The 15,053-nt window shown below is 35.8% G+C and overlaps 1 protein-coding gene across 2 annotated transcripts; it reads right to left on the bottom strand.

Moving 5' to 3' along the window:
- Positions 1-200: 200 nt before the first annotated feature.
- Positions 201-3,189, bottom strand: LOC128555092 (uncharacterized). 2 transcript variants are annotated; one of them, XM_053536499.1, is made up of 5 exons: positions 3,095-3,189; positions 2,447-2,532; positions 2,371-2,398; positions 1,320-1,454; positions 201-930 (listed from the first exon to the last, which is right to left on the bottom strand). In XM_053536499.1, exons 2-5 carry the CDS (start codon positions 2,526-2,528, stop codon positions 726-728), a joined length of 450 nt encoding a protein of 149 aa, XP_053392474.1. In that variant the 5' UTR covers positions 2,529-2,532; positions 3,095-3,189; the 3' UTR covers positions 201-725. The 2 variants fall into 2 exon arrangements, with proteins under 2 accessions (XP_053392474.1, XP_053392473.1); XM_053536498.1 differs by having other exon boundaries at positions 2,447-3,134.
- Positions 3,190-15,053: the final 11,864 nt, after the last annotated feature.

The following is a 15,053-nucleotide window of genomic DNA, read 5'->3' as shown; positions in this document are numbered from 1 at the left end:
TTTGTTCTTAGCACTTTTTTTAGTTTAGTTTATTAATTATAAATGTGTAATTTTTGCTTTTCAGTGCATTTTTATAAACAATTTTAAGTTTTAACTGTGATGGCACAAGTAAGCCTGTGATTAAGAATTAAGAAAACAAGTGATTTTCCGTCCCCGAGCATAGATGAGTGTACCCCCGTTTGGAGTGTAGTTTCTTTCCTTTTAAAGGAAAATATGTAGGGGGATAAAGGTATTTCCTTTTACCACAGTTACTGTTTACTTACAAATTGATGTGATTTTTCTCTTGATTATCTCAGGTAAATAAATAATATTTTCAATACATCATGTTCTTTATATTTCTTGCACCCACTGTACATGTATAAAGATGTTCAATTTATATAAACTAAAGCCATTTGCCAGTGAACTTTTATTATCTAATTCCATCTGATATTAACAAATAGCCATGTGTACAAATTGCGAATTTAAATGTATACTTTAAAGAATCTACCACAATGTCCAAAGGTACCAGATGAAAAAGACTAGTGCTATAGTTTGAACCTCAATGAAAAAGGATAATAGAAAGAATATTTCTCTGAATGTATGTACATATGTATACCTCAGTTTTAGAACATCTATTAAATGCAACATTTATTTATTGTGTCGAACAAAGAACAAAGCTGAGTTCCTTCAGTACCTTCCAGACACCGAAATGTAAATAATGAACGTTCCACTTTATGGTTAACAGTTTATTTCTTTAGAACCGTCGTCTCATTTTGATCATATTGAATTCCCATTCGCTGTGATGGCAGCATCTTTGATTCGTTAGTTCTAGCCTTTTCCCATCTGACTCCAAGAGAGCCCTTCTGTAAAGAATGTCTATCAAGAGACACAGTCGAGCATTTATTCTTTCCAGCAAGTCTTCCTCTTTCTGGCATGTCAAAGGTATGAGATCTAAAACAATAAAAAAAATCCTAAAATAATAGAGAGCAAGTCTGCAATAAATACCAGAAATAAAGCAATACATGAAGAAATAGATGGTGAACTATCAACCTGTCGATCACTTCTTAAAGCTTACTGCAGTGTAATATGTGTAAATGAAACTACAGAATACAAAGATAACAGTATTCATTCGTAGGTAATGGGGTGTTCGTTTACCTCTTTGTTTAAACAACGTATAGAATAGAAAACATAATTTAATAAAGTGTGATCTATTACATTACTGAAGTTCGCCATATGGTGGTATCATCTTTATTTGGAGATTGGGGTGTCCCAACAGAAAACAGTTACCCTTCTGTGTTTATACATGTGGTATTTTTAAAGATCTTTTAAAGAACATTTACTTTAGCGTGATGTTGTCTGGCAAGTTATTTTGCGCCGTGTTCCTAGTGCTTATCCCAACGTCTCCAGTATGCTCCGGTTCTGCTTTCTCCACAAGATTATATATTGTTGACCGACATGTGTTGTAAGAGAATTTTCTGCAAAAAAACACACGTCATCAATATAAAGTTACCTTACTTTATTTGAAAAAAAAAAAAGAGCTAGAGTTCAATATAACGATACTTTATTAGAATATGTTTTACTTTTGCGTTTTACTTTTAAGGTTATCACTGGTACACAACACGGAATAACATTTGGTTTAAGTTTTACACGTTATAAGGCTTTTTAGCTCACTTGAGCCTAAGGCTTATGGTGAGCTTTTGTGACCGCTCAATGAACGTCATGCGTCGTCAGACGTCCGCTCCGCTCGTCAACATTTTCTAAAAATGTCTTCTTCTTGAAAACCACGGGATAGATTTACACCAAACTTCACAGGAATGATCCATGTGTGCCCCCCCCCCCCCCACTTTAAAAAGTTTTCAAAAATTGAATTCCACACAGAATTCTGGTTGCCATGGCAATCGAAATAATGTTTTTAAAATCGTTTTGTCCAATACCACAGGGCGTAAAGCATTGATATTTTGCCTGTGATCATTTATTGGTCCTCTATGAAAATTATTCAAGAGGCCCCATCCTGGGGGTTACAAGAACATAGACTTATATAAGAAAAATCTTTAAAAATCTTCTTGTCCAAAACTTAGATCCTTGATACTTGGCATGTGACATCATCTAACAATCCTCTATAACAAGAGCTGTCACTAATGGTGACAAATGCCCCCGCAGCACCTTGACCTTTGACCTGGTGACCTTGACCTTTGACCTGGTGACCCCAAAGTCAGTAGGGGTGGTGTACTCAATAAGTACTATCAGCATGTGAAGTTTGAAGGTCCTGGGTGAAGTGGTTCGCGAGTAAAATGCCTTCATACAAAAACTTAACATTGGCCCACAGTTTTGGCATTACATAATCAGCTGTGCAAGACTGATAAAACCTGATGGATAAGATTTAAAGCATACCTGTGTCTCATTAAATTTGCTCTGCTGTAGATTTTATGGCCACAGCATCTGTAAGGAGCTTGGTCATTGTGTCTGTTTTCATGGTTTGAAAGGCCCGATTTACTTTTAAATTGGCGGCCACAGTAACGGCACATCAATCCGTCTTCGGACTTCTCCATTTTTCTGAGAAAAAAAAAATAATGTTCGCAATATACTATACGTACTTGATACTTTTTCATATTACCACTAACACTCGGTATACAGTGTTTAAGCTCATTGCATAACGTTACTTTTAGCTTGTGTAAAGAATACATAAAAATAGGTAATAGTAGGTCAAAGTATTAAGTAATACATGAAATAGTCATTTAATTATTCTGTTCGTGAATAACATCACCTCCAATTATCGTTCGTGAATAACACCACTAGACAAAAACCGTCCGAAAAAGAGGAAATTGTTAAAATTGCAAAGTGTAACGGTCCCGTGGGCTAATATCAAACAACATAAACAATTTCTATGGTCTTTTACCTCAACTTGGCAGTCATACAGAGGAGATTTCGGTAAAAAAGTGTTACGTTCATGTAAAACACCATCGCCCACTTCTGGCCGATCAAAATTTTGGTCGAAGTGTTCTAATAATCCAGGAGCTTTTGATAGTTGTTCCATACAGCATCGGAAAGCGCGTCCGAATGGCCAGGTTGTGGGCTAGGTCGCAAGTTGAAATATGCAATAATAAAAAAATAATACCTGATTTAACGGCTAATTTCCGCTGAATCGAGAAGGATTCGACGCCATTTTCTCGTGCTTAACATCAAATAGAATCACGTGATTCCCCGCACTGTTTATTGAAGATCAGTGTCAAAACTTATTAATTAAAATTTTACTCAAAAGAAAAGTGTGGTATTCAAGGAACAGTGTTTCACGTCACGCGAACAGGGTAAAATTAGTTCAAAATATTAATAACGACTTGATTACATAGTGTCTTTTTAAAGATATATTTTAGTCTTATTTACATGCAGAACAAAGATTTTCATAAAAGATAATCTATGCGTAGTTATTCTTAAAGAGATGTACCTGCATTTTTTCAAGAAATACGTCCATGGATTATTCAATTTATTGAACTTAATTAATAAGATGAAACTGAGAAAGTTACTGTTTTGTCGAATGAAATCTTTCTGTTGTAGTCTCTGTACGACTGTACATGTATGTGAAATCTCGAAAACATATGCTATGTTACTATAGGTGAAGTCGCGAAAAAACATGACAAATCATTTAGTCAAGAATCTGACGATCAAAATCCATTTATGTTTTTTCGTGGTAAAAAATGAGAGACACAAAAAAAAGATAAGTGGACTGTGACATTTTATAGCAGTAATTGAAATTACAGGAGACTATTAACAATTATAGGGTTTTAGGCATACAGACACTAAATAGGAAAATGGCGCGAAACAAATGGTATCGCATAATGGAGGATTCATATAGTCCTCAGATTTTTTGCTCTGTAGAGCTATTTTCCTTATTTTGCAGTTTGTGTGTTTAACTGATAACATTTGTCTTGCATCAAACATGACGCCCACTTTTCTTTTGATTTTCATCCAGCACTGACAATATTCTTCAAGAAAATGTAAGTTACAGACATTTAAAATGTGGCCTGATGTGATATGTACTGCGGCCATTGGAAACATGTCAATTTAATATCTGTGGATATTTATCATAGGATAAAGAAGAACAGCTATTTAGTGTGTTTTAACCTTGATAGAGACCTTCCAAGGAATTATGTGGGATCAGTATGATAAATGGACGTGGGTAGGTGTGTGGGTGGGGGTGGGGGTGGGGTGGGGGTTCAATACGCCTCCAATTATGCCTCCAAATATTTCCATGGAGGGTCACCAGCAAACCCTATAATTGATTTACTTTATCGACCGCTTACTTAGAGCCTATATTAGCAAGAAAATCTACTAACTCCCCACAGAAATATATGGGAACACCACGTGACACATTTTAACGAGTGAAAAACGATGGTAGAATCTTACTAAGCATGCACTTGAATATTAAATAATTGAGCGCCGCTGTGTGAAACCAACGCTAATCACGGCTTTTCGATCAGTATGGGCCCAGATCAGCTTGCATATCCGCGCTGGATGTTATACGTATCGCCCTCAGCCAGTCTCACTTTCCAAGGTTTAAAATTGCCCGCCCGCTTAGCTCAATAGGTAAGAGCGTTGGTCTACGGATCTCGGGGTCGCGAGTTTGATCCTCGGGCGGGGCGTATGTTCTCCGTGACTATTTGATGAACGACATTGTGTCTGATATCAGTAGTCCTCCACCTCTGATTCATGTGGGGAAGTTGGCAGTTACTTGCGGAGAACAGGTTTGTACTGGTACAGAATCTAGGAACACTGGTTAGGTTAACTGCCCGCCGTTACATGACTGAAATACTGTTGAAAAACGGCGTTAAACCCAAAACAATTTAAAGTCTTCATATTAAACTAACTATAAGGCAGTGATTGTTAAGTATTGGTAATGACATGATGTCAATCTCTTGTCTCTTTTCACTTAAATAGGATATCATTACTAACACAAAGCGAATTATTATACAGTTCAAGTGTATTTCCGGTAGATTGGTTCGAATTTTGTCGAAACCACTTGAATAAATAATCACATATAAACATATAGTTAATTAAATTCAACTGGAAATGAAAATATTACTTAATTTAGTTTTACTTGTTAATTTATTACAAGGAGTTTATCTAACTGTGAATCACACTGAAGCATTGAAAAGGTGCAGTGGAAATGGCGAGCTTGCTTCGTTCGAACATTTTGGTGAAAAAGACAGAAAACTAACGCTAAATGTAGAACAAGCGAATAACTTAGCTATTCGAGATGGAGAATCAGCTTGGATTAAAGGGTATGCAAACTTTTCTACCTTTCTGAGTTGGTACGGATGTTACTCAGGTAAAAATAAATACTTCAATGAAATGATTCATAAGCACAATAATGATATATATTTCTGTTCTGATTACTGTCTGGAAAAGAAAAAAGATCTGAAATACATAGGCCTGCAGAACGCCACGTGCATTTGTTTAACTTTCGGTGAGTTTAAAGAACAAAAACTAGAAGCATACTCGGACACACAATGTCAAAATTTGAACGGCGCAGCAGTTGACGATATGTTGATGACTAGGTTGATCAAGGTATATGAAATTTTCAAAAAGGAAGAATTGTATTGGAATCCGGCACCAGTGAAGATGCAACAATGTGTGTACGCAACGGTAAAAAAAACAACAACAGCTAACTACGCGACTCATTCATGTTTAACACTTTCCGGCATGTATATCCACGGCTTCATCTGTGTAAAAAGCATGTCTTCAAATCTGAACGAAACATGCGGTGAATATCACACAGCTGTAGGCGATACACCGGCGGCCTGTTTCGTCGAAGATATGTATTCTTGGATAGGTGCCAGAAATCGTTGTCGTGCGTTCAAAGGAAAGTTGATAAGTGATTTTACTATATCTCTAAGAAGGTATGCGAAACAAAACCGGAAATATTGGACTGGCATATTTCGCAGCTTTACCATTACACATGATCATAAACAAAACTACGCATGCTTAGCGGCGACAAGAATTAACAACACCCTTGTTTTGGACCCCGACGACTGTAATGTTTCGAAACACTTTTTATGTAACGATAATTTGACAAATACACGTACTACCAAAACGACAGAAAATAATACAAGTACAGAGACAACAATGTGGCGAATACAAAATACACCATCTAACAAAATTATTGCATCGACGGAAAAATCAAAGGGAAAAAGTTCAGAAACAAATGGAGACTTATATATCTATACTGGCATAGGAGTTTCTATACTTTTAGTTACTGCAGTTGTTACCATAATAGTAGTGTGTAGACGTAGAAAATCCACAACTAGAACGACGCAAAGAAAAACGGAAGAAAAGAAAAACGAAAACAATATTGTTTATGCGGAAGCTTACAATCTTACTACGTTGAAAGATGGTAAAGACTACTCACGTAACCCCATATCTGAGAATGAAAAAGAACAATACCACCTTGCACAGGAACATTACGATTCTGCAAGCCCATATGTCTATGCAGGTGGAACTACTGAATATGATAAAGTAAATTTGAAATACAAAAATAAAGAGGATCAAGTTGAAAATATGGGAAGCAACATCTACGATCAAACAAAATGTGTTAGTGATCTCGACCACTACAACGTTGTAGGAAGCCTTGATAATAACCACAGTCAGCCGCACAATGAAACGAATGGGACATATAGCAAGTTTAGGACGGGAGGCGGCGATTATGATTCTTTAAATCAAAGTAAGAAAGATACAATAGCTAGTGTATCGAATGAAGGAAAAGGAAGAACTTATAATAACCACAGTCAGCCACACAATGACACGGATGGGACATATAGCAAGTTTAGCACGGGAGGTGGCGATTATGATTCTTTAAATCAAAGTAAGAAAGTATCTAACGAAAATAAAGGAAGAACTGACAATACATATGATACAATGAAGTAATCCAAGTGGACGCTAGAGTTTATGTTGCCATGTTGGTAAAGTCACTGTCTCTGAATTACTTGTCATTTATCTCTGCGGGTTTGAAGCACACTCTGGTTGGAACGTCTTCTTCAGCAGTGTTTAATATTTAAACGTTGATTGAAATACTACTCTTCCTTGATAATGAAGAAAAACGCTATATTATGCTATATTAACATTTTTATGTAATTATGAAATATTTAATCTAAAATACAAAGAATATGGCTTTCAGAGTAATGTATTTTCCCCCTAAATATGTGACATGGACAGGATTTTTTTTCAAAAAGAATTCCAGCCCAACCCCCACCCACAACCCAAAATATCAAATGGACGGCCTCTATAAGAACCATTGCTGTGAAATAATTTTGAAATCGAGAAAGCGGTTTCTGATAGGAAACTTTCTTTTGAAAATTGCCTGGTTCCCGGCGACCATGGTTTTAGACAAATCACAATAGCTTGAAGCAATTGAATTTGGTAGTAATTTGAATCACATAACGAACAAGAGTGCCAGAATGTCACAATATACGCCCGTCACAGCAAATTAGCAAATAGCACCTGTATTTGCAAATGGAATTTTAATTTTATGGTTGTTTAGTAATAATTGTAATTCTTTTGTTTTTCTAAGTCCACAAAAACTCCTTACCAGGTAGAGATACCTTAAGATACGCCTAAAATTTGAAAGTAACATCTTCAATAAGTTACAATATAAGTTATTTATAGTAACAACTAAGGGAAGTTAATCTTATAAAAGAAAGAAAATCCAAAAAAAAAAAAAAAAAAAAAAGAAAAGAAATTGTAAGTCCACACAAAAATCCTTACCAGGTAGAGATAGGTCAAAATACACCTCAAAATGGGATGTAACATGCATGTTGTACTACAGAAAATTTGTCTCGATTTTTCCCTACGACTAGTAATGAAAAAGTTACAATATAAGCTAAATATAGTAACAACAAAGGGAAGATCTCCCCTCCCCTAACGAAACAGAATGATTTGCAGGAATTTGGTAGAAAATCAACAAATGTTTCACGACAAAAGACTGCAGTGTGTATTGACATATATTTTTTCAAAGACATCTGCTCTCCACAATACATGCACTTTTAGTTTGCAACGTGCTAAAGTACAGCTAAACATGTATGCATGTATGTGTGTACATTGTTTGCTAGTGAGTATGTATTTCCTCGTATAAGGGTCTGTATGATTCGTATCTTAAGAGTGCAAATAATATTTTTTTTTCTATCTCATTGTTTCAAAATTGAATCACGTGAAAAGCATTGTTGAAAATAAACAAAGTTGATACTCTATCACTAAGCTATCGAGGCTTTCATTACACTCTCTTCCACAGCAGCTAGAAATGCTAATTGATAGGCTAAAATTTAATGTTAAGATCAACTAGACGACGCGGTCTTCTCCTTCTTTTAAAGCAAATAGATCTAGCCTACCGATGTCATTTTTTTGTTCTTTTTAGGGTAGATCTAGTGGACCCTTAAGTTATTTATACTTTCACCACTTGTACACAATTTTACCTTATTTAATTTAATTTCAATTTATTTAAGAAATAATATATCTCATTTTGTGATTTATCGCTGAATAAATCATTGTTTGGAGTTCAGATGCAAAGGAATTATATCACGAGGGCGCAGCTCGAGTGATATAGATCTAATAGATCTAATACGCATCTGAACGACAAGCAATGACTTTATTCAATAGCAAATCACTATTAAATGAGATAGATCTAGATCTATATTATTTCGATTCTAACACGTTACCAGGGACTTTAAAGTACATCCTTGGCGGCATTCATTAAATATTTGCCCGTTTTCTATCAGTTTCTTTTCCAGCGCGCCGCTATGCCGTTTGACGCTATGACGTAATAATTGTGACGTCAGAACAGTGAATTGTTGTATAATAATTCACTGCTTTCTGCCTTCTTTGTTTAAGAGGAAAATGAATCGGATCGTGTTAGAATGTACTACATACTATGTATGCCACTAAAATTAATTTGCTCATAATACATTATTTTGATTCATGTCTTTCACTTCACTGTTTAGGATGAATTTTTACATTATTATGTTAGAGGACCTTATGTTAGACTGGCTATAGCCAAATATGTTATCCTCTTTAAATAAAGTTATTATAATAATTTATTATTATCATTATTATTAATAATGGCGCTCGGCATTTTCCGAGTTATTACGGCATTCTTCGAATATAAAGGCTTTATAATAGCTAGAGGTGAGTCCATGGGACACTGGTGACCCAATTCCTGTCAATGTACATGGCTTCATGACTCTAGGTGAAACACTTTTTAAAACATATGCAACATGAACTTTAAAGCATTTTATGTGTATGTTTCACTCATTCTAGGACCATAACTCCGGTCTGGCTGAGTGAAGTCCTATGTTCACCAGGTGAACAACTTCAAAATGCTGTATAACAATCCTCTAATGTTTTATGACTCTAGGTCAAATCATTTGTAGGTACGAGTACATGGGACAAAAAACTTTTATGCCCTAAATGCATATTTTGGAATAAGTCAAGTGCCATAACTCCGGTATTGCATAAAGAAATCTAGAACAAAACGCGGGTGCACAAATGCACATGCTGAATAATATTCCTATGTTTCATGACTCCAGGTCTAAAATATTGTAACTCAGCTATAGCTAAACCAGATGTTTTAAGTTTTTTTTTATAGTTTACGTGGCTATCGAAACCCCCAAAAAGTCTATCAAACATAGTGATTGTTACTGCAATAGTTTCTACGGAAGCGCGTTAGTCTCAACATTTTTGGAATTCCCCTCGTATAAGACATGGACCGAGCCTCTTATTAGTTTGCTTCGTTGTGTTTAATGCTTCCTTATAGATTTTATTGGTGAACATGGGCTTAATATGCTTCGAAACATTCTTTGGGAGATTTAATCATCAGTATTTTTACGCGGGTCTCCGTGGCCGAGTGGTTAAGGTCGCTGACTTCAAATCACTTGACCCTCATCAATGTGGGCTCGAGTCTCACTTGGGGCGTTGAATTCTTCATGTGAGGAAGCTATCCAGCTGGCTTACGGAAGGTCAGTGGGTCTACCCAGTTGCCCGCTTGTGATTAAATAATGCACGGAGGGGCACCTGGGATCTTCCTCCACCATCAAAGCTGGAAAGTTGACCTGTAATTGTGTCGATGCGACGTTAAACCCGACAAATAAAACTATTTCTACGTTTCTACACTTAACGTTTCTTTCTCTGATGTCAGAAAATAAAAGTTATTTTAAATACAGATCATTAATTTATAATAACTTGAGAAGCTAGCATTAAAAATAATGTCCAATTTTCATGTTTTTGAAGGGTGTTCAAGGCTGTGCGCTGATTCAATTTCAGTAGGGTTTTCAGTTTGTCATGTATTCCTAACAGACAGATATAACTATATATAAGACAACTGTTTCTATATGCTAAAATTTCTACAACAGTATCCGCTATGGCAAGTTCAAATAAGTTATTCCCCTTTATTGGATATACGTTTGTAAAAAAATTCCTGTCTCAGTAGCTCGAATTATCTTGGAGGCTCTTGCATTCCTGGCTACGTTTGCTGTTCGGCCTACGCTTATTCATCCCTTCATAACAAACAAAAAGATAGTGAAAACAGTATTATTAGAATATGTAACTGTGTCTAAAATAGAATTTGTTTTCTGGTTCTGGAATCTCGGTTAGCAAAAAAGAACCACGATTTCCATAGTAATAATATTCCTTATACCGAAGTAGTACGAACAGAGTTTGTAAATTGATTGAGACGCATTCTATCCGGATTAAAATAGCTTTTCTCGAACGAAAACGTTTGGTCACCAACGGATAAAATATAAAACGTTTGGTCGCCAATAGATAACATATAAAACGTTTGGTCGCCAATGGAAAAAATATTGCCAGGAAGCGACCCATCGTCGTCATTACGTATTAGAAATATATGAACATAAATCACATATGGTGATACTTTACACCATATACTTCAAAATGGAAACGATTTCAGGCTGTAACAGACGATTACGATGGATACACAGAACTGTGGTGGCAGATTTCTGCCAACCACATATCCACTTATTTATGTAGACAGTTTTCTCTAAAAATGTCACATATCCAGTTATTATCTGGCAAGTGGCAAAATTGCGTGTTATCCAGATAATTATGTTAACAGGACAAAACTGCCTTTTAGTGCCCACTTCTCCTCACCATATATTCACATAAATAAGTGGTTATTTTGAAAGCTTTCATGATATCCAGTTAATATTCGTACCCAAATTGGCGATTAACGTCCCCTATACGGAATTGTCACGGTATAAAACTTGAATACTGAAACGGGAAGAAACTGTATGGGCGGCCGCGTAGTTCAGTCGGTACAGCATTGGAACGATATATCGAGGCCACGGGTTCGAGTCCCGGTCTGGCTGCAATTATTTTCATGCTGTGGCATTTGGTACCCGACGTGAGACCTTGACGGCATCATACTGGTTAGTCCCCGACGCCTGTAATTGCTTGATTTATAAAGTCCCGATTGAATTTCAAAATGGTGGTGAAATATGTCACGTTATAGAACTTGAATGTTGAAACGGGGAGAAAATGTGTAGGCGGTCGGGTAGCTCACACCGTAGATTATCGGAACGGTATTCCGAGGTCCCGGGTTCGAGTCTTGGTCTGGCTTCACATTTTTCTCATCCTGTGACAGAATAAATGTGTCTATACTCCTCATTCCCAACCATCTAGAGATAGCATTTGGAATAATAAATTTGCATAATTGTTATGCCCCTTTATGTATTTTCATTTATTCCGTAATGATAGTGGATGATTACGGGATATTGCTAATTATAACTGACTAACTGACAAAAATCAAGATACCTAGTTAACATAAGTGAATATGTGGCAGCTAGTAGTGGGCACTAACAAGCAGTTTTATCCTGTTAAGATACTTAAGTGGATAACCAGCAGTTTTGTCATTTGCCAGATAATAACTGAATAAGTGACATTTTTAGGGAAAAATTTCCAGATAAATATATGGATATGTGGTTGGCAGAAATATGCCACCACACAGAACATCAAAAAAAACCGCTGTCGCAAATCAGTGGTAGCTAATACAACAACCATTGTATTATTGACAGTTTTCCTGTTCTTAATTCAGGGTGGCCAACCCACGTGACTTTTGGATATCGAACACGCGAGAAAACGTCTCGATTCAGGTAATATTTTTGCCTATATTTTCCTTATTACTTGACGGATTTTTATAAGATAAAGAGCGTCGAAGACACCAAAATGAGTGCTTTCTTCCGCACAAAGCCTCTGCCGTCAGTTCTCTGTACTTTCCTCAAACACTTCGCCCAACTGCTTTTTCGTGGAAAAACTGTGTAGATAACGTACACACTTTCTTCCAAAACGATCAGTTTTTTCAAGATCAACAAACTTCAGTAGAAATCTATAGCAGAAATATTATAGCGTATGATTTAATTTAACGGTATATAATTAAACCTACAAGACTGGATGAAACACTAGTTGTTCAATGAGAAATCTTGCGAATTGGATATCGTACACACATGTTTTATGTATGATATCGTTCACACTGTACAGCATCTATAATAACGTCTGTGTGTTGACATGTGATTATTTGTATTTAACAACAATGTGAAAAACATTAACCTTACTGTTTTAGTTCAGTGTCATTTCCCATATTAAAGCTGAATAGTGATTTAATGAAAAACAACTTAAGAAAATGCTAGAAATTTGTTAAAATTCCAATTTCCTATCTCTTTGATAACTGTCTCTTCCAGCACGATGACACGAAAGAAGCCTCATCTAAGAAAGAGAAAAAAAGGTTCAGAGAATTAAATGGAGTCAACTTCTTCCAAAAGTGTTGGACAATCTTGCTGATGAAGGATTAGACGAGATGCTTTTAGAATTATTTCGAAAGATTTCCATTATTAAATATAGCGTTTTTGCTCTGGATTTCGTAGCTGTGAAAGTACTGAGTATTATGCGTTACTCGGAGGATAAAAAAAGTTCTGGAAATTCGGATATAGAACATTTGGAGGCAGATTCATTCATTTTATGTCTGAGTACAAAAGCTCTGAACAAATTGTGAGTAAGAAAGCTCAAAAAGGACTCTGTGCTCCTAGCGAGCCGGATATTAATTTCACTGTACCTAGTTTAGACAATGTCCGAAAATTTTATCCTTATAGTATGCTTGAAGACGACGATTTTTTTTCCCAGTAAAACCAGGTATATTTCTCGACGCAATTAATCTTTGTCTGAATCAATGGAAGGGAAATCTTGCTGTTGAACAGTCGATGGCCAAAAGCTGCATCAAGGATTAACGAAATTAGATAACCAAGTGTATGTAATTAGTTATGTGAGCTCAGATTGGTACAGGAGTGTGAAAATGTATATTTGGTAGATACAATAAGAATAGTTTATACATCACAATGCAAAACCTTTATATCATACAATGTACATACATGTATATGTTTATGCACTGTTCCCATTGAAAAGACAACACAGTGTATTCAATATTTTGATTTGTTTATTCCATTATGTTTTATTGGTATTATCAAAGTGACGAAATACAATCACAGCAATAAATCACAGTACAGTTAAGTAAAAATCACAGTTCATCAAACTAAAGCTATCCCAAAATATGATTCGTACCCCTTTTCGGACAAAAGTTTGACTGTTTAAAACTTGCTTAAAAACTACCTTCAGTGTAGTCATCAAAGATACTGTCTTAAATGTAAGTAAGTAAAACATTGGAGATAATTCACAAAAATGAAGATAATTCAAAGAAGTGAAGGACGTATTGCCCAGCAATACGAAACAGCAATACGAAATCCCCTACTGGAGGTGACTAATTATCTCAACTACAGCATAACTGTCAATGATATACTAGAACATGCAAACTTGTACTATATACATGATATGTTAAAGTAGACATCGTTTGGATTAAACTTTGCACATATAAAAGATACAGTTGTTTATTGCTTATAACATCTACAAATATGAAAAAGCTTTTAATTTCAACTTAATCAAATTCCATGCAAATATGAGAAAATGAAACTTAAAAAAGCAACATATTTAACGGAAGTACTTCTGAAAAAAAGAAAGAAAAAACGCACCAACAATATTTGAATTCAGCCCATATGACACATGCGATTCTGTTAAAAATATTTTCAAGACTGGATAGGAAAAGATCAGTTTTGAATTTGACCTTCAAGTGTGACTTTGACCTTTGAGATAGGGTTTGGGTGTTCTTCATGACAAGTTGTCCTATTATTGTAAACATGTGTGCTACGTAATATTTAAGTCCCTCAATGGATGACAGAGAAATGGACCCGACAGGGGAAAAAATTCGATTGACCTTTGACCTCAAAGTGTGACTTTGACATTTGAACTAGGGACCTGGCTTTGCGCATGACAAATTGTCTGTTTATCGAAGTAATGTTGTAATTCCTTAATGGATGACAGAGGTCTGGACCGGGTACTAAACAGACCCTGTTCATGCAAAGTTAACTTTTGACTACCAATTGTGACCTTGACCTATAAGCTAGGGGTATGAACGTTATGCTTGACGAATTGTCTCATTATCGGATATGAAACAAACTCTGTTCATGCAATATTTAAACGTGTGACCTACAAGTGTGACCTTGACCTTAAAGCTAGTGATCCGAGGTTTGCGCGTGACACATTGTCTCATTATGAAAAACTTTTTGCCAAGTTGTATTAAATGACAGACCGGACCGGACAATATATTGAGGACGGACGGAATTACAGAATGACATACAGACGGAAAAGCGCAATACAACAGTCTCCGAAAATGGTTTTCGACCAGTAGAGGGCTAAAATGATCGGGATAGATACAGTTTGGAAATCTAGTAACATTAGAAAAATATATTACTTTGCTATTTTGCAAACTGATATCAACAATAATCAGTCAATGTCAAGTTTTTAATATATTATAATGATGGCAGCTAAAACGTTATCTGCCTTCTAACCGATTCACGGAATTTTGTCTTACGGATTACAATAATCAAATATAAATGTTAAAACATCACTTGTGTTTTTTCTTCATGTGTCGACTGAGACTGCTACTTACGATACCTGCAAGCCAGGTTGCACCTACT

This window comes from Mercenaria mercenaria, chromosome 2 (genome assembly GCF_021730395.1).
Source record: "Mercenaria mercenaria strain notata chromosome 2, MADL_Memer_1, whole genome shotgun sequence".
NCBI classification, from domain to species: Eukaryota; Metazoa; Mollusca; class Bivalvia; order Venerida; family Veneridae; genus Mercenaria; species Mercenaria mercenaria.
The sequence above is the reverse complement of the archived record's forward strand: the minus strand, read 5'-3'. Positions and strand labels throughout refer to the sequence as shown.

Coding starts and splice junctions, on each gene's coding strand:
- LOC128555092 (XM_053536498.1), bottom strand. CDS start 2,663: ATGTATTCTTTACACAAGCTAAAAGTAACGTTATGCAATGAGCTTAAA. Junction 1,455..2,370: donor GCAAATTTAATGAGACACAG/GTATGCTTTAAA, acceptor GTTTTTTTGCAG/AAAATTCTCTTACAACACAT. Junction 931..1,319: donor CCAGACAACATCACGCTAAA/GTAAATGTTCTT, acceptor TTATTGTTTTAG/ATCTCATACCTTTGACATGC.